The following is a 24,898-nucleotide window of genomic DNA, read 5'->3' as shown; positions in this document are numbered from 1 at the left end:
CCCCCTAATTTTTATTTAAATTCTAGTTAGTGAACATGTGGTATAATATTGTTTTCAGGAGTAGAATTTAGTGACTTGTTGCTCATAGATTTAGGCCCAGAGTGAGGGAGAGGTTGCCAAAAGTGAAGAAATGAAGTGATCGTCCAGATAGTGGCAGAAGTGGGCCTAGAAAGTGGGCTACCGGACACTTTCCTCTCTTCTGCTACCCCAGGCATGCACAGTCATGATTTTCAGAGTGACTTTTTTGGGAGGATGGAAGGAAGGCCTAGGTCCCAGCCCACGGAGGGGCTGGCTGGGTTTGAGAGGAAGGGCCTGGTGAAATTCTATCCAACTGTGCTTCCCTGAGCTGCCAAACCATAGCCTCCCTGCAAAACCACTGACCTAGGAAATGCAAAAGTATCTCAAGGACAGGGGTCCTTGTGAGGGCTGGTGACATGAAAAGTTTTGGTTGTTGAATTTTTTGGTTTGTTATTTGCTTGTTTTGCTCAGTTTACCCCCTTAGTACCAGTGGCCTCAGTAGCTTTGGTAGAAATAATTTTCTAGTAGCATTGGAAGAAAATAATTTAATGTTTGCCTAGCAACCTCATTAGGGGGAAGAAGAGAGCTGATAGGAGCTGGAGAGAACGGTTCATTCCTTTGGGGCCACTGGGCCATGTTCCCTGTGAGATACTGGTGTGCAAACACACCAGTGGTCTGGAGGCCTACACACAAGAAGGCCAGCTGACCCAGGGCCCTCAGGTAAGCTGGGTCTTGATTCTACTGGCTTCAGTTGCAACTTCCTGCTAGTTTATCTTATAGGATTATAGTGAATGTGGTTTTGAACTCCAAAGGGCTCCCTAAATGTGAAGCCATACCGTTATGACCCTTTGGATTGTTAGGATGAGGAAGAAAAGGGGAGCTGCAAGGATTTCATTTAAAAATCTCATAGCAACTGACTCCTAGAGATAGAAGGCAGAGCTATTAAATTGTTGCTTTACACGAGAACCTGATACCCCTCCTTTCCCCCATATGCCTTTTATGTCGAGAAATGGATAGTGACTCTAAGGGAAACATTCCTAAGTTCCTACTATGTTTAGTGTTATTTAAAAAAAAAAAAAAAAGGGAAAAATAAAGTCAATCCTAGCTTCTTATTTCATTTTCTTCTGTGGCTTTTTTCCTTCTCCAAGTTCAGAATGTACCCAGCCCTCGAAGTCTTTGGTTTTCTTTCCTTTGGTAACTATAGTATATACTTGCATATGTTATATCCCATCTAGCCACAATCACACGTTCCTGAATTTTCTTTTTCTGTAAGAAAATTTTGTGGGCAAATAATGCCTCTTTAATTAGAGCCTCTATCTTAGGCTCTTACGTGGATATTTCAAAAGAAGCAATTCCTGGGGGCACCTGGGTGGCTCAGTCGGTTAGGCAGACGCTTAGGTCATGATCCCAGGGTCCTGGGATCGAGTCCTTCATCGGGCTCTCTGCTCAGTGGGGAGTCTGCTTCTCCCTCTACCTCTGCTGCTGCTCTCTCTCTCTCTATTGAATAAATAAGTAAAATCTTAATTAAAAGAAAAAAAAAGAAGCAATTCCTGGGCTATGTTTTAACTGAGAACAAAGCAACCTAATCTGTGCCTCCTGCGTCTATGGGAAAGTTGCTCAAATCGATGTTGTAATGGTGGCCGTGCGGGTCCTTCAGGATTCTGATGACTTCTGGTGACACTGCTTCGTTAGTTATATGCGATCTGTGCTAGCTTTGGGAAACCTGTTGGTACCTGTATGATTCACAGGGTAGGATAGAATATTAATCACTGCTTCTTATAATTTAACTTTACTGGATATATTGGGTTTCCCTGACCCCCGGGACAGAATTACTTATTTATAGAAGATGGGCTGAATTTTCCATCTTCCAGTTCTGAGAAATGAGGTAGGTTCTGAAGAGAGAGCCAAATGTGTTCTTTAACAAACCTGGGGAGATGGGGGGGGGGGCTGCCCCTTGAGGCTGTGCCTCCCGACGTGAGCCCCTGAAGAAAGGCGTGCGTGCTGTTGTCGATATGCTTGGGCTTCCTGTTGTCTCACTCTTGGAGTTTTTCCATTTTCCTTTTAGCACGAGTGGCTTTTGGTAGCCTTTCTTTTGTAAAGTAGAGGGGTGTCACCTTAACCATCATGCTTTACCCCTCTGGCTGGCCTGTTTGGGGCAGATCAGCATGGCCTCGGATTTGGCCGTGAAACGTGGGTCAACAGTCATCTCGCAGAGGAGGAAGGACTTGTGGGTTTGGATGTGAGAGGCCATGGCTTGTGGTCTCTCGGGTTTGGGTGTTTGGGCAAATTAGTGACTTTCTGTTTTATAAGAAACACAACACAGGTGACTTTCTTGGGCTTGGGAGTTAGGATGACTCAGGTGTCATGATTTTTCATGAGGATGGTTTCGAATGACTTTAAATTCTTGAAAAATGGATTTTCCTAGGAAGAAGCACACCTGCTGAGGAAAGCTGGGATTGAATAGGCTGTTTTGTTGTTGTTGTTGTACTTAGGTCAAGGATGCCTATCTACCAGGCAGGGGAGGGGAGCAAGGCCTTCCTGGTGTTTAAAATCAGTCCTTTTCTGGGTGATAGGTTTTCCATGGGGCCTAGTTTTCCAGAAGAAGTCCAGTTTTATCTCCGTTTAGCAGTCTGGTCAGGCCCCGTGGTGGCCCCCGCCTCCCCATCTTGCCGGTGCCCGTAGCCGATGCTGTCTGTTGGAGGTGGGCAGCATTGGCACCGGTTTCATTCCAGGCTTGCGATGTGGGAGAGTGGTACACACCGAAAGGCTCTGGAGAGGGGAGCTTCTCAACCTAGAAAGGTGATTCCCAAAGCCCACGGGGCACATTGCCCATGACCTGCGGCATTTCTGCCCAGTGATCTTTCCAGATGATTCGAAGACGTGTGACACATTGCCAGTCTTTCCTGGGAAGTGGGTGAGAACTTTCGAACACGTGAACCTTTTCCAGTCAGAATTGCTCAGGGCTTTTCAAAGTTCCATTTTGGAAAGGAGGGATAGTTATTTCAGAGAGATTGTGGTCTAGTGGTTAGACCTTGTGACTGGGAGTCATGGCTGGAGAGCTCAGATTCTTTTCCAAGGTCTTCTCCCCAAACTGGAGTCTGCCAGTGACGATTCAATCCAAAATGTCACTTTTGGGCCACTGAAAAATCGCGTTTGGCTGGCTGGATTTTAGGCCCAGTGAAGGAATGTATCCTGTCTGACACGAAATCTGGTCTTCATACATTCATTCCATAAGCCATGGGTGGCAAACTGTGGCCCAGGGCCAAAGCTGTCCTGCTACCTCTTTTTGTATGGCCTTTGAGCTAAAAATGGTTTTTATTATTTTTAAACGGTTGGAAAAAAAAAAAAAAACAAGAGAAGAGTACTATTTCGTGACAGGAAAGTCCTATGGAATCTACTTATCAGTATGTATAAATAAAGTTTTATTGGAACATGGCCATGATATAGTAGGAACCAGGTATTGCCCACGACTGCTTCTGTGTTGCCGCGGCTGAGCTGTTAGGACCAAAACCAGATGGGCTGCAGAGTCAAAGATATGTATGTCTTCTGGCCCTTGACAGAAAACGTTTGCCAGCCCCGTCCTGAACAAGTAAGGGGACGGACTCCGCTTGCCTGTCTGTCTGTGAGACGGACTGACTGACAGGAAGTGCTGCAAAGCTGCTTTGGTATTTTATCAGCCATGTGGGGTTTCCTGGGAACCTTCTTATCAGCATCATTTTTGGCCTTTGAGTTGCCCTATTTGTTTAGGAGACTAACTTTTGTACGGAGGCCCCAGCTGCCCTCAGATAGATGCAGGATCTTGGAGCCGCCCCTCCTCGGACTGAATGAAGCTAGACCCACGGTAATGGGGGGCCTTTGGTGGCAGCGGGTTCCCTCAGGCCCCTCTACCTACATCCTGGGGGGGATCCTCTGATTCAGAAGATCCCTCCTCCTTTGCCTTTCCTTGTCCTTTTAATTTTTTTATTGGAGGAGGAGGGGGAGGAGACGTTTGAGTTGCATACCTTTTTTTCTTTTTTCGCTGACAATTTAACAGGCATTTTAAAGAGCCTTGATTCCGCTCAGACTGTGGGTTTTGTATATATTTCAAGACTTCGTCCACAGGTCTGAAGCTTAACTTAAGCTCCCTGAGACATATCATAAAATATGATTTGGGGAAAAACCCTAATGGGCCATGAGCAGAACATTAGTATTAAACAAAGGATGAAACACTTAAGCCAAGATGGCCTTATATATTTATTATTATTTTTTTTGCAAAATGCAAGTTGAGCAGGACTCCATTTCAACAGTTTTCAATGCAGGAATTCCCACGGCCCCGTTTGATTGCAGTTTGCTGAAAAGTTTAATGTTTTTGTAGGCAATTCATAATTTCCACGTTGAGCGGCCTGAAAGGAAGGGAGCTGGAGTGCAGTGTTGTTTTTATAGTGGGATGGTGGGAACTTTTTTTTTTCCTTCCCCAAAAGGATATAAAACCGAAGTTGGACCAGGGGGAAAATGTGGCGTGGCGTTCCAGCCCTTTTCGTAAATCTGAGATGCCCCCTCCTTCGGGTCTTCCTTTAGGACCCAACAGAATAGAATTTCCCACTGCTTAGTGTCTCCAGGAAGGAAAAGATTTTCCTCTAGGCTCTAATCGTACCTAATTTCCTTTTTCTTCCCTTTATTTATTTATTTTCCTTATTAATAAGGACCAATTGTAGAAGATGAAGGAACCTGGGAAACCCATCACTTTTGGAGGAGGTTAATAATTTCCTTTAAAAAAATTCTGACATAACACTTATTTCCCCACAAGGAACCTCGTCAGCCTGAATGCCAGTTATTTCCAAGGGACGGGCACAGATTTGCGGGGGCCCAGCCTTTCTGTGGGATCAAGTTGCACTGGGAGGGAGAGGTTGAGGCTGTCACCGTGGGGTCCTTGGAAGCCAGCAGGACTGGGGCTGTCTTCCTCCACCATCTGGATTTGGTTAGCTCTCTCTGGGCAGTGGGGCCGAGTCTCATTTCCTCCAACCAGTAATGTTATATAGGCAGTGATCCTGGGCTGCCCTAACATAATTGAAAATTATGTGTATTGTAGGCTCGGAGCGCTGAAATGTAGGCTCATAAAAATAGTGGTGCAGGTAGCCTGCGGAGATTGGATATGGCACACAATGAAGCTTTTATGTAAAATAAGAATTATAAGACTCCGCGTTAATATTGCATTATGGGTATGACAGTTCTCTGGTGGGGTCCTCAGGGCAGGTCTGTCACCTTAAACAAAGCCTAAATTTCCGAATTCTGTGGAGCAGGGATTTGGATGCGATCAAATCTGTTTTGCAGATGGCCAAAGATGGGAACCTGGCTGTTCACCTAACCCTGCCCACTGAGGGTAGCATGAGGCGTCGGTGTGTGGCACTCAGCTGGGTGTTTTTCCTCACAGGATTTTATGAGAGGAGAGATGAGTATTGGCAGGTGTCCATTTTGGTTGGCCTCAAGGAAATGATGCTATTGAGTGGTTCTGACCAATGAGGCTCATATATTTATGTGGGAGGTGAGAATGGGAAGCATTCAGGGCGAGGTGGGGCGGAATATGTTCCTGTGGCCACTGGTTTGGGTTACAGGCTGAGGAGACCACAGAAACATTTATTACGTTTATTGAGTGGCTCTCAACTTGGGATGCTACTGTTCCCAAAGAAGATACTTGGAAATGACTTGTTTATAAGGGTGACTGAGGGGGGGGAGTGGGTTTCCTGCTCGTATATACTGTCTGAGAGTCTAGAATCCGTAAGTGCTGGGGCAGCCCTGACCTCATCCCCATCCCAGGTAGGACATCCCCATCAGCTGACTGATGAAAAGCTAGAGGTCCATGGAAGCAGAGGGACTTGATGCAGGGTCATGTGGTGAGTCACCAGAACCAGTAACCAGGTTCCTTCACACAAGAGCCTTCTGGGTAACAGCTCTGAGGTTGTAGAAGTGCTCTTACCTTGTACAGATCTAGGTTGGGAAAATGGCTGTGCACCATGGTAGGTAGCTCGTGGGCCAGGGTCTTCTAGTTTTAGGTGTAACTGTGTTTGGTTTTAATTCGCTGGGTAGTTGTATCTTTAAGGAAGCTCTGAGAAAGCTTGTGTGTGGCTTTTGCCCTTCTATTTCACATGGGATTTGAGCCAACCCTTCCTTCTTTCTGGACTGCCCTTGGCTATCCTTTGTCTTTCTGTTGAAATCTTTCTGACTTAACAAGACCTACTCGGTGCAGCCTTCCCAGTATCTTTTCTCAGAAATCCCATCTTCTTTCTTGGCATTCCCGAGGCACGATTCTGAGTCTGCCATTTCTACTACATTCTATCTAGATTGAATCTGAGTGTGAGTTGGTTCCCTCACACGGGCATAAGCTCCCTGAGGGCAGACATCTTTCTTAATCCTTCACAAGAAGGCTATGTACAAAGAGTTTAATTAATATTCATTGAGTAAAATTCCCTGTATAATTTATATGAAAACTAGCCATTTAATTTGCTTTGGGACCTCTGAAAAGATAAGATGGCCTCTTATATTCCCTCCAAGCATTAACTGGTGCCTTACACTGTGGGCCTTCAGACATACAAAGGCTGGTGATGTCCTTGTTAAAGTCTAAGCATTGTGTCCTCAGTTTTGTTTAGTTTTCTGAAGTTTTCCTGTGTAAAATTGGTGTGATGTCACCCATAAAGTGAAATGCCTTGGTGTTGCTTATACGTGTGCTAAGTATCTCTGTGACTAGGCAAGCCACCTCTCCTCACTTTTCCTGGTTTGTATAGTAGGGAGTTGGGTCAGTTGATTGTTCAAGTCCTTCTGAAAGCTGACGTATCACTTGTGACAGAAGTAACTTCCTTTTCCTTGTGCCATGTATTTTCCACCTCAGAGAAGAGCGGTGATAGATGTCGTTGGCTTATACCTTTAACTTAATTTTTGTGGTAAATTTGTGCATATTTAAGAATTTTCTCAGGCCTTTTTGAGATGAATGTATAAATTGCACTATGTCCTATTTGTACATTTTTTCCTGAGAAATATTTTTTTTCCAAAGATTGATTTATTTATTTGAGAGACAGCATGAGCGAGCAGGGGAGGGGCAGGGGAAGAGAGAGGATCTCAAGTAGGCTCCCCGCTGAGTGTGGAGCCCAGCGTGGGGCTTGATCTCAAGACCCTGAGATCATGACCTGAGCCAAAACCAAACATTGGACACTTAATGGACTAAGCCACCCAGGTGCCCTGGGAAGTAGTTTTGTTTTATAAGCTTTTGGGTTGGATGAGGAATTCCATCCTCATCTACTGGGGAAGTTTCTACTAAAGGACAGTCACATGTGTATGTATGTACACTCAACTTGAAGTATAGGATGATGGCATTTTAGAAGTGAAGGTCACTCAAAGAGCAGATCTGGAATTGGTGGTCTCCTAGACACCTCTGGCTTGAGACTCCGGTTTGCTTTCTTCCTTTGAAAGGCCTCTGTTCCCTCCCTTCTTGTCTCTCCCGCATCTCTATTGTTTCCGTCTACACGAGGCGGGATTAATGAAACTCTCTAGTTGCTGATAGTATTGATGTTCTAGAAACACACCTGTTGAACATGAGCTCTAATCTAAGGAAGAACCTGTTGGTGTGGCATGACTTTTCTGTTGATGTTGTTGTTATTTGCATGCTTTTTTTTTTTTTAAGTTTATTCAGTGTTGTTATTTGCATATCCTTATAAGTTACTCATCTGTGTATCAGGCATCCCAGAAGTTATGTCTTGGGATAGTGGTTTTGCGTTTCTTTTCTAAACTCATTTGCCACATTCATTTTGTTTCCTTCCTCCAGTATCTCCAGATGAAATGGCCACTGCTTGATGTCCAGGCGGGGACCCTCCAGAGCAGACAAGCCCTCAAGGATGCCCGCTCTCCGTCGCCGGCACACATTGTCGTAAGTGACCTTATAAAGGCGTTTGCTTCCTTTACTGGGGGGAGATGAAGAAAATATTCTTTTGTTGATAACGGGCATTGTTTATCCATTTTTCTCTCTTTAAAAAAATATATTTTTGGAATAGTCTTGGATATGGCTTATATCTAGAAGATATTTGTTTTCTGGTATTGGATCTTAGTGATTGTTACGCACCCGGAAATTTTCCAGGTCTTCCCACCACTCCTTTCTCCTGGTGTTGGGTTAGTCTAGCCTTGTGGTCTCCAGTTAATGGGACACTATCACCATGGTTTGGGGGAGACTGGAGATGGTGCCAAAGCAATTTAAAAAAAAAAACAACCTCAGATCCTTTTCTGAAAAACTCATTTAGCGGAGGTGAATTGCAGAAGAGGGAATTAGAAAATTGAAAAGGGAAGCGCTGGATTTGAGACTTTCCAACCCCCCCCCCCCCCAACCAAATTTATGTTAATTGTTGGAAAGTAACATTCTATGTTAATATCAGCAAAATTTTATCTGGACTGATTGATTGTAAACGGAGAGAAGAAATGAATTTGGAAAGGCTTAAGTTAAACTTAATTTGTACGTCCATGGCTTTGAGAACCTATGGGTTTAACAAAGGAAACATTTGTTTTTACTAGTGAGAGACTACAACATAGACTATGTGTCTACATATATTTTTAATGTACATTTGGATTTTGTAGGCTCTGAAAGTGGAATTTATAAATTAACCTCTTGAGAAGATGGTTCAGTATTATTAGAATATTCTCTTCCACATGTTTATATCATGAGCTGGACTTCATACTTTTGAAATAATTAATGGGAGACACATTTTTATAACGAATGTATGACAGGTAGAATTATGCAAAGGATGAAATAATTCATGTATTTTTTATTTAAGTACCACAAAATGTTACCCATTAATACATTTTGCCTCGATGTTACTTTAATTTCTAAAAATGGCAAAATGATTTTCTTAAGTAGAAAAATCTTAAGACGCGTTGTGTCAGATTTCAGGCTCACTGCCTCCTTATTTTGTAGCTTGGTGTAATTGAGTATATATTATTTAATGAATTATGCCTCTGTTATATGAATATGAAATATACGTGTGTGTGTGTATATTACAAGGTGATTTATTTCCGTTAAACCACATCTTGAGTCATCGTGTGTGAAAATGTTCTACAAATTCTTATGTTATAAATGAGGCACAGAGCAAGGTTGACATTTTCCCAGAAGCTTCCTCCTTCCCCCAAGCCTGTAATAACACGGATGCTCATGATGACCCACACTCCTCCAATGTCAAGATTTCAGGGCTGGAAGCGACCTTAGATCATCCCGCCCCCACCTGCTCTCAGAAAAGGAAACAGGCCCAGAGATGCCCTGAGTGAATTGCCCAACGTCACACGCTGAGTTAGTGGCCAGAGCGAGGATGGGACCCAGTTCTCGGCTCCTCTCCCGGGGCCTCGTAGCTTGTTCTTTCCTAAGGGGGTAGAAAGTCACTTCTCTGTGACGGATTCTGTTCTGCGAACTATAAATGGGGTCATGATCAGGGGCAGCGTCCCAGATGACGGGATATTGTCGATTTGGGTTTCTGATGCAGGTTTCTCGGAGAAACGTGAATGCCATATAAAAACCATTTTAGTCATATACAAAGATTTTTTAAAAAGTGCGAGAGTTACCGTGTCCTGGAGGGTAAAACAAGGAAGCATGTCTTCTTCACTTTTCCTGCCTCCCTGCCTTTCCCATTGTGTGTCCAGGCTTTGAAATTTATTTCTCTGCTTTTGGAAATGCTTGGCAGCGCTGCCACATTTTTTTTTTTTTTTTTTAAGCTACAGAGAAAGGATGTTATCTTTAAAATCTCTTGGAGGCTTTTTTTTCTCTTTGGAGTGGAGAGAAGGTGCCAATCTTAGAAGTGGTTCAGAGTGGACATAGCCCCTTGTGGGGGTGGACAGAGGTCGCGGATGGCTCTGGTCGCCCAAGGGTGAGGGTGAGGCTTATCCGCCTCGAGAGCCCCCCCAGATAGCCCACAGGACCTGTTGTCCCAGTGTAGACCCTAAGTACTTATTTTCATGTTTAGAAATGAACAATCTGAGGAGATGGAAAGACGTTTTCTCCAGAGCCAGTGTGGATTTTGGCCAGGGCGGCTCGAGGGGACTCAGGTTCCTTCATCCTCTGCTGTCTTAGGAGGCGTTTTTTCCACATCCGCCACTCCGAGCCACACTTCAGATGGAGACCTTTGTCCCAAGGAGCCACAACTGGCAACTGCAACTTCTTTCTGCTGTGCTCCTGGGGGCCTGGGGAATGGCCATTGCATAAGAGTTTCTAGGCTGTGGAGGAGGGCGGGCTCTGGGAGCGGGGCAGAGCCATCAGCTAGGTTAAAAGGAGACCAAATTTGTGAAGTACTTACTGCTGTGGCAACTGAATGGTGTCTTCCGTGACATGGATTAGCCCCGTAATTGTGCAGTTCTGCAGTCTTCCCCTGACACTAAGGGGTGAGGAGGTGGTACTGGAGGGGGCGGGGTTGGTAGAGGGAGATGAGCAGGTCAGGCTGGAGAAAGAAAGGCTGTGTTTGCTGACCTCTCACCCATCTAGGGGTCCCATACAGTTTTGGGAATAGAGGAGTCCTACACCTTGGGACTACGAATGGATAATCCCCTTTTCACTGGGCATAAGGCAACGCGTCAGCTAAAATCAATTTGGCAGGCACAGCATGTCTGTATTTATAAAGGGCCCATTCTGGACGATGGCTGATGGATCACTTGGGTCTGTGTATAGCTGAGCCTTGGCCCATAGTGCCTGGGTTGTGTCCGGCTCTGCTGGTGGATGGCTAGCTCTCCTTCACACCCTGGGCTCTTCCGCTCATTTCGTTTTTCATTCTCTTAAAGAAAACGTTGTCCCATCACGTCGTTTCATCAGACATGTTTCAAAATAATTGTCTAAGGATTGCTTCCTAGTTTCTCCGAAATTTGAGCTTGTTGTAATTTCTGGGCCAAGTTATTTCATAATGATTTCTAATGTTTTCTTTTGAAATTAGAGAAGTGTTCCGTGTTTGTTAATAATCATTAGAGACTATGACTACCATCAGTTCCTAAGAAAATAACTTTCTCTAGTACCCATATGGGGCAGAATTTTCACATGGGGATTTAAACTAAAGATCTTTGTCAGAATATTTTAACCTAGATTTTTTTTTCATGTGGTACATGGGTTACCACATTATAAAAAAGTAGATGTGTAGAATAAATATTTTTAACAAATAGAGTTTAATTGATCAAATAATATTTAAAGTAAGAAACGAGCCCCACAAATTTTAGTCACTGTAACGGATACGGCATCTTCTTTATTAGAAGGCAGCGGTTCCTAGTCTGTGTTCAGAAGAGAGAGGAAATTATCCCCCAGGATGATGTCTTGAATTTTTTTTTTTTTTAACCAGCCACAAAAATAAGAATTTAGACAACAGATCCATCTCTCCCTCCATTTCCTTTACTTTCTCTCTCCTTCTACTTCCCTCCCCACACCCCTGAGAAATTCAGGTTCTAGGATCCTCTCCCCTCCAGGCCCATTTTCTGAGTCACATAACTAGCTCCTATTTCATTCTCTGTGGTGTTTTAAGTTTATATTTCTTTGTGTCCTGTCCCATCCCCCCCAACCCCTGCTGTGAGGGCCAAGCAGTCTGGTTGTGCTAAGTGGTGGTGCTTGAGTCTTGGTGCACTTGCCTCCAGCAGTCCATAAGCTGTGGGGTTAGGAGCTACCCTCCCCACCAACACCACCTCCAGTATCTTTGCTATACAAAGACTTTCATTTTATTTCCTTTGTACCCAGCAAAAAAAGATTCTGTACCAAAAATGGTGGTATTTTTGTGTAGTCTATATCTTACAAGATGGCAAAAAGCTTCAAAAGTTCCTGCCATTTTATCTTGGGGGCTTCTTTTTGAAGTGGATGTGGAATTTTACCTTGGGGTGAATTTCTAGTTGTTCCTGGTTTTATGTGTTTTGTTGTGTAATGAGCTTTGAGGTATGGGATAAGAAAGCAATCTGTACCCCGAGGAGCAAGGCCTGCCAGACTGCGGTGGTGCACTTTTTCGTCGTCGTCGTTGTTGTTGTTATTGCTTAAATGCTGGAAGAGGGCAGAAAACTTAGGAAATACAGCGTGATGGGAGAGCTGCGGACAGGGTCTCTGCTGGCCTGCGTTGAGCATTTTCAAGTAAGTTCAGAGGACATGGTGAGACTTTTGCTTTTTGTGTCTGAAGAGTTTGTGGGGAAGGAGCACCTATTCATAGTCAGTAAGAAAAACTACTTTGAGAGCATCTGTTGGTTATTCAGTACTTGTGGATGTCTCCATGGATTCTGTGGCCTGGGCTGTACTCTCATCTGTTCCTCGAAGCGCTTGTTGGCTGTTGTGCTATGTGCTGGGAGGTTCTGTGCTGGATGCTGAGGCCCAGCAAAACCATCATAGCCCCCACCTGTGCCAGGTTCTGGTGGGAGTAGAGGTCCTGTGATGGTGTGACAGGGACACGAGATTTCCATTGAGACGTTGGTGGGATTACAGGCTGGGACAATCGCCTGAGGAATTGATATTTAAAATGAGATGTTCAAGGATCAATTAGAGTTAGCCAGATAAAGGGATGAGAGAAGGAACGGGTGGGAGATGGGAGAACATTCCAGGCAGAAGGAAAACCATGTATGAAGTTCCTAAAAGGAAAAAGACCTCGGCTGTGGGAGAAGAGGAAATCCAGCTACAATGTCTACACGTCTTGAGGGATGAGGGAGAATGGTCTGGGGTAGGATATGGTAAGAATTTGGTGTTTGTGATTCTAACCACCCGGGGTAGTCCGTGAGTGGTTTGGCTTGTGTTAAACTGCTGGCTGCGGGGATAATGGTGAGGTGCACACATTTGGAGGGAACAGCGGCAGAATTTGCCTGTGGGTCACATGGTGGCATTGAGGGAGAAGGAAGAGTCAAAAGTAGGTGGGTGGGGATGCTGCTCAGTGACTGGGGCAAGTTGGGGTGGGAGAGTTGTATTTTCTTTTTTCATTTTTATTTTTTGTATCCTAGCTTTGTAAAGGATGTAACTGACATGTAACATTGTATTAGGAGGTAAGTGACATATAACATTGTATGAGTTTAAGGTATACAGTATTGGTTTGAGACAGTTACATATTGGAACAGGATTACCATCTGAGGGTTAGCTAATACCACATCACATAATTACCATTTCTTTTTTGCTGTGAGAACATGTCAGAGCGATTCTCTAGGCGACTCAAGTATATAATGATCATTCTCATGCTGTACATTAGATTCCCAGAACTTACTCATTTTGTAACTGGAAGTTCATACTCTCTGACCAACATCTCCCCATGTCCGCCACCTCCCAGCCCCTGGCAACCACTACTTCACTCTGTTTCTGTAAGTTCAGGTTTTTTTTGTTTGTTTGTTTGTTTTAAGATGCCGTGTATAAGTGATAGCATCAAGTATTTGTCTGACTTATTTCACTTAGTATCATATCTTCAGGGTCCATCCATGTTGTCCCAAAAGGCAGGATTTCTTTCTTTCTTATGGCCCAATAATATTGCATTGTATGAATATATGCCACTTAAAAAAATCCCTTTATCTGTTGATGGGCAGCAAGGTTGTTTCGGTGTCTTTGCTGCAGCAAACATGGGAGTGCAAGTATCTCTTTGAGGTCCTGCTTTCATTTTCTTTGGGTATCTACCCAGAAGTAGAATTGCTGGATCAAAGGGTAGCTCCATTTTTAATTTTTTGAGGAATCTCAGTACTGTTTTCTATAATAGCTGTACCCAATTCTGTCCCCACCAACAGTTCACAGGGTCACCTTTTTCCACATTCCACCAGCACTTGTCATCTCTTGTCTTTTGACAGCGGCCTTTCTGACAGGTGTGAGGTGGTATCTCCTTGTGCATTTCTCTGATGATTAGTGATGAACAGCTTTTCATGTACCTGTTGGTATATTTCAGGTACTGTCTTTGGAAGAAGGTCTTCAGTTCAAGAGTTGCCTTTTTAGAGAGATTCAGATACTAGGTTTCATGACCCCCATAGCAATATGAAATGAGAACCGTCCGAACTTTTAATTAGTCCCTTAAAAGTAACATCAATGATCTGTTAAATTTAAATTTATTTAGAATATATTTAGGGTACGGTAGAGAATTCTCCTTCTCCCAAATTTGGGTAAGTAGCTTTTACTGGTCTTTCGCTTGGCCTTGCGTTTACCATCGCTCAATCATGGATTCATTCCCTGACTCCCGGAAATACTTAGTGCTTGCTTACTGTGAGGGAAAAAGCATTCTAGACTCTGGGAGAGAGCAGAGTCGATGACGAAGGATTCTAACAATAATAGCAGATCAGCCAGTCACGTGTCCTACGTGCCAGGCATTGTTCTAGGTGCTTCACAGATGTTCCGTGACCCCTATTTCACAGAGGAGGAAGTAGGCACAGGGTGGTTAAGTGGGAGTCAGGATATGAGTTGAGACAGGGCAGCCAGAGCCTGCCCTCCTCTCAACCCCAGACCACACTGATGGTGAGGAAAGATGAACAAACAGGCAGAGTGTGGTGTGCCCAGTGCTGCTGCTGGTGGAGGGCGGGTGGTGGCACCAGGAGCCGGACGGGGTGGGCATGGCTCGGAGAATCCACTGATGCCACTGGACAGTGGGACAAGAGGTTGGGGAGGGTTCGGTGTCTGGGTGTCCTTAGAGTGGGTACTGCAAAGGTGGGGGCTGACATGTTGTGGGCAGGGAGGGCACACTGCCCCGGGGCAGGTGAACCTGGGGTCACTTGACGGTATGAGCTGGTACTAGTTTCCTGCAAGCTTTTCCCTGTGTAGCATGTCTGTTCCCTCCACTGCGTATATACTTTTCCCTTGGTTTGTCTTTTTCCCCATTTATCTGTGACTCAGCCAGACTTTCTAGAATATTTGGCATGTGTTTCCTAGCAGCAGCTGAGTCACAGCTTTCCCATTTCACAGACGGAACTGTGGTAAGGGTGTGTATTTTGTCTGAGGATCTGAAGTGAGCGTGTGAGCGCTGCAAAAACACGACTTTTTTGTAAGGAGAGCTGTGAGTGTTTAATCCTGAGGGGCAGGCCACCCGGGTATCTTTTTCCGGGAGGAAGTGGTGGAGAGGATCATTTGTGCTCTGAGGAGAGAGTGGAGTAATTCAGCCAAAACAGTCCCTAGTTAAAAGTCCAAGCTTCCTTCTCTCTTTCTAGAAAATTCTCTATGATGAGGAATTCTGAAGTTCCTGAGGTTTGAGTTGATGGTACGGCAGCTGAGTGCCGTGGCTATGGAAAATATTCTACCCGGGAGGATTGTGTAAGCTTGGTTGTGTCCCCTTCAGATTAGAATCACAGAGTTTCACAATGTGCCATCACATGTCCTATCACCCACTGCTGTCCCTTCTGTTGCTGGATCACTGTCCAGTAGTGGTCTGTTGGCTGCAGTGTTCCTGAGCACAGAATGGGCATCCGTCTCCTGATGTAGACCATTTCCTCTGGGGTCACCATGGGCCCTTAGAATTCTGACTTTCTGTTGTGCCGAAGGGTCTCTCCTTGAAATACCCACTCCTGGAGGTGTGTTTTGACGTCCCATTGTTCTGCTCATGCTTCTGGGTACCGATCTTGGAAATTTGAAGGTGACTTTTGTACATTCTTCCTTCATGACCGAGTCTTCTGTTCAAGATTACCCTCCATTGTAATTCACATCTTCAGTGACTGATCCTTAGCTATTTAAGGATGGGGATTTCAACCTTTCCATTAAAACACACAAACAAACCAAACCTTACCCCTAAAGCCAGTGAAATTAATGCTACGATGCCACTTTCCTCATTCATCAAATTTGTGTTCATTATAGACAGCTCGGAAACTGGCCCATAATCTTGTCGCTCAGAGATTACATTGTGAATAATTTGGCGTATTTGGTATATTTCCTCCTAAGACTTTTTCCCGAGTGCATTAATATTTCTATTTGTTGTTAACATTCTTGAGCTTATAGTAGTGCTCAATATTTGCAGCCTTGTACTATTTATTTAAAAGGAAAATTGCTGTAATGAATAAGCACTTCCCCATGTCATTAAAATTCTCAAGTATTTTAAATGATCTCAGAGCAGCCCCTCATACGCTTGTATACCCGTTTGCTTAATCAGTGCCACATTGTTGGGCCTTTCGAGTATCCTGTGCCTTTTGTGCTATTCTGTGTAATCCTGTGATGAACATCTTTGCCCATAAATCTTTGTGCCATCCTCCCCGCAGCCCTGTTCCTTTATTATTTCATAGGACTGATTCTTAGGAAGACAGGTAAAAGAGAACAAAATTAAAACTCTCTTGATAGAAAGCCACAAATATTTTTCAGAAAGGTCTCAATTTTTACAGTTATCAGCATGCAGGAGAGTTAGATTTACTATGATCAGAGTGCTTTTAATGTGGGGAATTTTACAAAAGAAAAAGTTCAGGCTTTCCTGGAAGAATGTTACCTGAACTCCACTGAGCTTTGGAAAAGAGACCCACCCAAGCCATTCACCTTGTCTTTCCCAAGACCTTTCACCTTCAACATGGGGAAAAATAAGATTGCTTCTTAAATAGTTGGAGGCTTTAAAGTCAGCTGACATTAGCTGACATTATCAAGGTTTTATAGAATTATGTATATTTATTTTTGAGAGCTCACACTGTAACCTTTAATTTTTTATTTTATTTTATTTTTTTCAATTAACAATCCAGATAAATGGAGATCCATCCATACCTGTGTAATTCTACCTCCTTCTTTTTTAAACTGCTGCATGGTATTCTGTATTATTTGCATATCACTGGTTAATCAGTTTGCCAATTGATGAGCAATTTCATTTTCAGTTAAATATTCTTTTGTTTTTAAAAAGATTTTGTTTTTGCATTTGCGAGAGAGCGAGCACAACAGCACGAGGGAGAAGTAGATTCCCAGTAGAGCTGGGAGCCCCACATGGGGCTCGATCCCAGGACCTGTAGATCATGACCTGAGCTAAAGGCAGATGCTCAACCAACTGACCCACCCAGGCGCCCCTTTTAGGGTGCAGCTTATTAGTCCCCTGAATCTGTGCCGCACATTTAGGGCAATTTTAGAGGTCTTGGAGGATACTTTTATAACCTCAAATAACTGTACAGTTCTTTAATTAGTTTGTTTTTCTTTTGTTGTTTTTTTAAGTTTTAGTATCCACTTTTTTTTAATGGCATATTATTGGGCAGATAGTAATGAAATATTTAATGCTGTGTCTGAGCTCAGTCAGGAATACGACTCTGGGGCCACCTGGCTGGTAGAGCATGGGCCTCTTGATCTCGGAGTTGTGAGGTTAAGCCCCATGTTGGGTGTAGAGATTACTTCAAAATAAAATCTTTAAAAACAAGAAACGGGGAATACGCTTCTGGATTATGTCTCCAGGAAAGCATACGGACTTGTCGAAGATGTTATTTATTGCTGTGTTTAAGATCACAGTGAATGCCAGGCTGACCGCCTCTGATCATCCTTGACCATTTCTCAATGCTGTGTCTTGTGCTTGGGGGAAAAGTCTTTGGCAGCTCTGGGCTGGCGTTTCCTGACATTGGTCTCACCGAGTGTTAATAAGGTTACTGGAAAAAGGGTTCCCTCCTAAAACAGGTTTAGGGAAGCACTGTTTACGCACAGTCAGTGAGCTTCTGTAGGGCAGGATCTTGAGTCCTCTGGGTGCTTGGACACTCAGGGGGCAGTTCCGGACGCTTGCCTGACCCCAGAATGTCCCTCAGCATCTTTAGAGACAGGACTGGAGCAGACCCTGGAAAGCTGTTTTAGTTTCAGCACCTGCTCTGTTTACTGAGCGTGGGAGCCCGTTTTAAATCAACATGGATCTACTTAGAGTTCAACTCATGGTCTTAGCCTGTGTTTACCTTTCCAGTAAACAAAAGTATTCACTTGCCACCCATCCTGTCCTGCTTGTCACTCCTTGCCTTGCTGATTAACGCTAAGTACGGGCCTCGGGTGTCCAGATTGTAAGTTTCCTGAAGCCAAGGAGCCCCACACTTTCTTTCTTTCCGTGTGTTTTTTTCCCCCCTCCTACTGTGGGGCTTTGTTAATTATGCAGAAAACCAGTTTGGGTGGGAGGCACGAGTTGATTTTGTCTGGAATAAGCGTGACTTTGTTATTACTCGCCTGCGTTCAGAGTCATCCCGGTTTGCACAAGAGCTTTTCCCCGCGTGTACTTTCTACCTGTTGGGGTAGCCTGTTAGGAAGAAGCGGAATTTGGGGTTGTGACGTTGTACATGGTTTGCAAGTAACTTGATAATCCACCTGTATGCATTCCAGCTTGCAAGGGGGCATGTCGGATCTCCGCTGGTAGGGTTTCTGTCTGTTTCCAGTTGTGACTTAAACTGACTGTTCCTTAGGAATCTTGACATGGCCCGCCGGAACTTTTCATGAGAGTGTCCAGTTGGGAAATCCGGGACTTGATGATTTATTATGGGAAATGGCTATGTTCAGCAATGATGTTGTAGGGTACGTGGAGTAACTTTGTGATTGGCTTGTTAGTGACTTGCAGGTCCGATTTTCATCTCTTTGAATAAATTAATATCGAGGGGAAAACACTTGGGTTTCAGAATTGCCCCTTGGAGGATACTGGGAATAAGGAGGGGGGAGGGAATCCTCGAGGGACTGAGCTGGGAAAGTTCATTGTTAGGTTCATTTTGCATAGAAGGAGGTGAAAGACCAGTGAGTTGAGCTGAGTTGCCTAGGACTCCAGGGGCAGAAATGGCCACATCCACACAGTTAATCCAGGTCCTTGCTCCAGCCCCACGGTGCCCCCTGAGTGCCAGATTCAGCCTCCATTTAGATGCCAAATAGGCATGGGAAAATCAGCACGTCCAGAGTCCAACTGTTTATTTCCACTCCCTCCCCACCATCAAACCTGTTGCTCTCTGTGTTCAACGTTGCAGTAAAGATGAACAACATCCACAAATTGTGTCAGCCCCAAACCTGAAGCTTGTCATTGATGCCTCTTTTGCTTTCACACCCCACATCCGACCCATCCGTCTATCCTGTGGGCTCATAACCATCTGCATATTCTATCAGTGTTGCCCTCAAACTAGTGTGGAGCCAGATCCTTTTCAGCACGCCACCATTACCACGATGACCATAGTGGCTTGCTTCGATGCTGCTGGAGCGTCTGCCCTGGCCTTCCACACTTCCTGCCTTCTTCTGTCCTGCCTTCTTGTGACCTGCCTTCTTCTGTCCTTGGTCCCTATGTTGCATTCCCATACTTGAGGTGGCCTTTTAAATCCTTGGACAGATCCTGTCACATACCCTTACCGAGAATCTGGAGGATACATTTTGTATTTACTTATCTATCTATCAGAGAGAGAGAGAGAGAGAGATCACAAGCAGGCAGGCAGAGAGAGAGAGGGAGAAGTTGGCTCCCTGCCAAGCAGAGAGCCCGATGCAGGGCTCAATCCCAGGACCCTGAGATCATGACCTGAGCGGAAGGCAGAGGCTTAACCCTCTGAGCCACCCAGATGCGCCATTTTGTCTTTTGAAAGAGACCCAGAACAGCTAACATTAGGCACTTGCCCTGTCTCCTGACTGAAAGGTGGAACTTTGAGATTCAAGGGCCTGGGATGGAGGGTGTGTAAAGCAGTTGGAGCCGGGCACTGGGCATGCTAGGAGTATTGTGTTGGCTGGAGGAAAGAGGGCTGGGGACAAGAGGAAGACACATAGACTGAGTGAGCCCGCTTCATTAGTCCTGTGCTCGTGCCACAGGATGTAGCAGGTGTCTGGGTCTCTGCCCCTGCCCTCTCCCACCCCAACCCCAAGCAGGACCCAGATGCTTCCTGTTCTACTGCGTCTGAGCCCCGCCCTTCTCCAAAATCCCGCAGTCCTTCCAGTTGTATAGAAGCTTGTGAGGAACTCTGGTGTGATGCAATCTGTTCCAGCCTGAGCCTGCTTATGGGTGGATCCCAGCAGTGATTAAGTGCATCACTGAGGCTCGTCTAATAGGCTTGGATGAGGTGGGGTCGCCATGTATCCAGGGGCGCTGGGGCACAGCATCTTGTTCTCCTTGCTCCCAGGCTTCGAGGTGCCTATTGCCTGTTTGTCTCTCAAGGGCATGGTCTGTGTCGCTCAGGGTGCTGGGGTGAAGAAAGTAGCAAAAGTTTATGAAGGCTAGAAGAGAAAGGAAGACACGCCACATCGTAGGCCTTGGGACTAGACCATTTCATGGCCCCCAGAGACCACGTTAGGGTCAGGGTGGGGGTTGCCGATTATTGAGACTTGTCTTTGGGCCGTACCTCCTGAAGTTAGGCCTCAGGGACACATGTAAGATTCTAAGAAATGTGTTTTCCCAGCCCTTTCAGACTCAGAGAAGCCAACCTTGATGGGTGGAGATCAAACATATAAAATCTAAAAAAAGTATCACAGTAACAGAATGGGGACTGTAGCTTGGCAGAAGGGCTCCCGGGAGAACCTTCAGGATGATTCAGTTGAAACTCAGGGAAAAATATTTGTTTGCAAAGAGGTAGCAGCCCCCTTCAGCCAAAGTGGATAAATGAAGGAATGTCTGAAACCCAGAATTGCAATGATCAAGGCAAGGCATTGTCAAAGATCAAACTGGTAAGTTCGATGTGTAGAAACCATTCCCATGTTTAGAATCCAGCCAAGCATCTCTCTTCCGTTCTTCCTCAAGCCCCTACCCATTCCCACTCTTATGAAGTACTTGATTGATAAGCTCTTTATTATCCTTTCTTCTTAAACAATCCAGTTGTTTGCAGGTTTTGAGAATAATGTCTATGCACCGACTTTTTCCCTTATAAGAAACCGAATGTTAAGAAATGGAGTAGGGTTCAGAACATGGTGTCCATCTCTGCACCATTGTTTGCTGCTAACAGCATCCTCCTCATCCCCTCAACTATGGGGAACTGACGTTGCCTACTCTCTTGACCCACGTGGACACGTGAGGGGGAAGAGGGGATGGTATGTTATTTAAGCAAAGATACTTAAGCTTCTTCAGTAGGCAGAGAGGGTATAAATCTGTGGCTCTTTGCAATGGCCTGGACACACGCGCGCACACACACACACACGCAGGCTCACATGCACACATGCGCGTGTGCACATGCACGTGTGCCGGATATAGGGTGCTCCCCCTTGCAGAAGATGAAGATGGCTTGGATGATACCACTTAATCCTATGTAACCAGTTCCAGTCCTGGATTATCCAGTTAGGAAGCCGGTTAGTCAGAGAGGTTTTCGGTTGCTTACAACCCAAGGAATTCCAACTAATAGAGTTTTCAAAGCCTTAGGCTTATAACAAAATCATTGTTTCTTCTTTTGGTTTTTAATTCTTTTGAGTTAGAAGTGCTGGAGCATGAACGGATTCTTCCGCTACTGTGTGTGAATAGGGACCTGTGGGAGGGGAAGACCCACTTGCCTTCTTCAGGAATGGGTTGATTTGTACCAATCTTGAGAGTTGCTTTAAGGGGGGGGGGCATAGTCTCTACAATTTCCTCCCACAAACAATTTCTAGAGAGAGAGGCTTGTGTGAGGGAGAAAAAAAGCCGTTTCCATGGTTCGGTCCTGTGGTCACAGGGGAATTTTGAAAATGAACTTAAGGTATTTTCATAAAATTCCTGTTTTCACATTTTTAGTTTTTCAGTTTTCTGACTCCTTCTTAATATATTTTGCCTAGAGCTTTCTTATTTTCTCTGTTCCTAGGGACAATTAAGGAATAACCAGTTAATTAATAGTAGTAAGCACTGCTCTTTTTGTTGAAAGATGTGATAATAACCCACATACATAAGGAGATGCCGCCGTACCCTCGGTGATCTCCTCTACTTATTAACACTTACTTCTGTTATTTTTGGAAGCACTACTTTCTTATCATGGATAATTGGTGGCAAGCTGAGCATATAGGTGTTTGTTTCTGTGTGATTTATTGATTATTGCAAGTTTACTATTTGGGGAAGGGTCTACCCAGTTTCCTTAAAATACCTGTAAGCTATGAAAAGTCTAAAAAGACTCCAAAAGTCTAAAACGATTGCTCCAAAGACTCTGAGCAGGGCGCAGCATTTGCACCTAGACTGCAGGCTGCGTGGGGTCTGCTTGGAGCATTGTGCTGAGGGAGGTTCCGAGGCCCCCCTATGTCAGGGCTCCAGGAAAGATAACGTATCAATAGATTAATATCTGTCAAGGGTGAGGAAGGATTGAGCAAGGGACAATAGTGGTGTCACAGCTGTCATTTCTGCTTTAACCAGTCAGTTTTATGGGGGAGGAAGTGTCAGAAATTGAGCCTCCTATTGGATCTATTGGAGCCCAGGGAAATGTCCATTAAGATGTCACGGTGAACGAGGTTCCTGTGACTCACCACTTAAAAACCAGTTCTAAAAGAAGTGATGGGAAAGAGGAACATTTTTCATCAGAACGAGGAATGAGAATGTGTCCAAGCCAGTGACGCTAGGCTTATTAGGAGGTAGTGTGGCTTACTGTGTTGACTGATTCCACCAAGTGCCTCCCGTGGCTGGGATGCCTCCTCACTGGCCCTGATTGATAGGTCTTGCAGGACGTGACAGGGACCAAGTATGACACAGAGATTCAGCTCGCGTTTTGCATATCACATCTTTGAATGTTTACAGGGTCCACAGTCCTATTTTTTGACAGTTACTAAAAGAAGGGCTCTGCATTGCTCCCTTCCTCCGTCCTTAAAATTGGAACTTGCGCAGTAAGAAGTCAAAAGAAGGTGATCCCTTTAATGCTCTCTCAGCTTTTTAATTGGGAAGGGGAGCTTTGTGTTTGTTTGTTGTTCGGGGCATACCTGTGATGACTCTCGTCCTGAGTTACTATCTGCACTTGGTACAAGCAAAAATTCCTGGACCGATAATCTCGTGGTTAAGTTTCAGGACATGATGTGAAAAGTATACCCGTTGAGGCAGTAAGGACCTATGGTGAGTTAGTGCGCGATTGGACATCTGTGTGGAATAAATGAGTGAGCAGAGGGCAGGCCGCTGGCTTGGGGAAGTGGGCTGGGGTTCCAGAGGTGGCCAGGACCGCATATGGAGGCCAGCAGGGTTGGGTTTGGCCTAGTATTCTGGTGTCTGGATGCCTATGTGAATTTCTTCCAAAGGTTTTGAGCTGGCAGCATGGAACCTGCTGGTTCTGGAGCCAAGGGTGGGGACTGTCGGGATCATGCTGGGCACAGAGGTGTGATACCAGAGGCCAGAACCGAAGCCAATGCAAAGGGTTGGGGGACCTTGTTGTCCTGCACTGTCCTGGAGCCTCAGTTCCAACAGAACTGCAAATTAGAGACCCGAGCCTTGTTCTCTGTCATGCTAGCTCTTCTGTTCCTGGTTTTTTTTTACTCTCAGACTTAGTCCTGAACTCTACATGTGAAAAGGAACTTAGTAGTCTTCTTGGTGTAAAGCCCTCGTTGTGACATTTAAGAAATGGATTCACTGAGGAATGGTGAGAAGTACTCAAGATCATGATAATACTGGAGGTTTGCTGAGCACTTGTGAGTTTACTCTTGTCCTAATTTGCTCTTCTAAGTAATTTACATGATTGTCCCATTTAACCCCCCAGCGCCTTATGAGTTAGCTCTGGTTACTATCCCATTTCACAGATGAAGAAGTGGAAGTGTAGCGGTGGGGGGGTTGGTATGCCCAAGGTGACTCGGGGTGAAGCTGGAATTTGAATGCGGGGAGCCTGGCCCCGGCGCTGGGGCTCTCACCGATAGGTGTTCTGTTGCTTCCCTGGAGAGCAAGCACACAGCCAGGGAGGGGCAGGGTTCTGGATACAACCCAGGCCGGAGGCTGGTGCCCATCAGGCTGTCGCACCAGGAAACTCCAGGCCTGTCACGCCTTTGTGATGCTGTTAGTTCCTGTTGAGGAAATGAGGCTTTGTGGATTCCTAGGAGGAGAATGTATGAACTCTTGGCAGAAGAAAGGAACCAGCAAAAGGAGATTTGTATCGAGAGGAGCCTTCCATTCGGCTCAAATTATACCTCCCTTCACACAATGTGGGTGTGTGCCTGCCAACTTGAGGGCAAATTACAAATCTTTCTGGTAAGTTACATTGGATGGAAGCCTTTTGTGGGTACTTTTCTTAGATCACCAACCATTTGGTGCCAGGCATCTATACTCTCTCATTTATCTTTTGTATAAATTTGGATTTTTACGTAGTGGAGTTTTCTAAGATGGTTGGCAGTTCTTAAAATAGTGAAAGAGACGGAGGCTAATATAACAAACACACTCATTACCTGCCACCTAAAATAACAATTATTAATGTGTAATCCTTTGTGAACAAACAAAACAAAAAGAACAAAGAACAAAAGAACAAAACCAACCCTGGGTTTCCCTCCCTGGGGAGGGGATCTGTGATCTCCCCTCCAGAGATATGACTACTGTTATCATTTGGTGTCTCCCTAGTCCCAGGTTGCATACTTTTCCAGTACACGCACACACACACACAAATGTATTGTAATTAATGTTAGTGACTTTTAAGTTTTAGGTAAGCGGTTTCATGTTTCATAATATTCTACAGCTTGTTTCTCTTATGCAACATTACATTTGAATTTCACCCATTGTAACTGCTATGTACTATTTTCTTTTATTGATATACCAGTTTCCCCATTTCTGTGCTGAGTTATTTGGGTTCCTCTCACATTTTTAAGATTACAAAGTCTTAGGGGTGCCTAGGTGGCTCAGTCAGTTAAGCGTCTCCCTTCAGCTCAGGTCATGATCCCAGGGTCCTGCGATCAAGCCCTGCATCAGGCTCCCTGCTCAGCGGGAAGCCTGCTTCTCCCTCTCCCGCTCCCCCTGCTTGTGTTCCCTCTCTGTGTTTCTCTCTCTCTCTCTGTCAAATAAATAAATAAAATCTTTTAACACATGATTACAACATCTTAAAGAAGTTATTGTAGCTGTAATGATCCTTGGGCTAGCCACATGAAAAGTATTTATCTGGGTTTGTACCATATAGAAGAATGGGTAGGACGTAGGTTGCTGGATTTCAACTG

General features: G+C 44.8%; 1 protein-coding gene across 45 annotated transcripts in view; it reads left to right on the top strand.

The window, feature by feature from the left end:
* Positions 1 to 24,898, top strand: part of TCF7L2 (transcription factor 7 like 2) — a 194,438-nt gene that overhangs the window by 67,729 nt on the left and 101,811 nt on the right. For all 45 annotated transcript variants that reach the window (XM_032879813.1, XM_032879831.1, XM_032879840.1 and 42 more), the window contains one exon: positions 7,811 to 7,912. In XM_032879813.1, coding sequence (XP_032735704.1) covers positions 7,811 to 7,912 — 102 coding nt within the window. The remainder of the gene's footprint in view (positions 1 to 7,810; positions 7,913 to 24,898) is intronic.

Source organism: Lontra canadensis, unplaced genomic scaffold (genome assembly GCF_010015895.1).
Source record: "Lontra canadensis isolate GAN:19392208 unplaced genomic scaffold, GSC_riverotter_1.0 scaffold3, whole genome shotgun sequence".
NCBI lineage: Eukaryota > Metazoa > Chordata > Mammalia > Carnivora > Mustelidae > Lontra > Lontra canadensis.
This window is presented reverse-complemented; position numbering and strand designations above follow the sequence as displayed.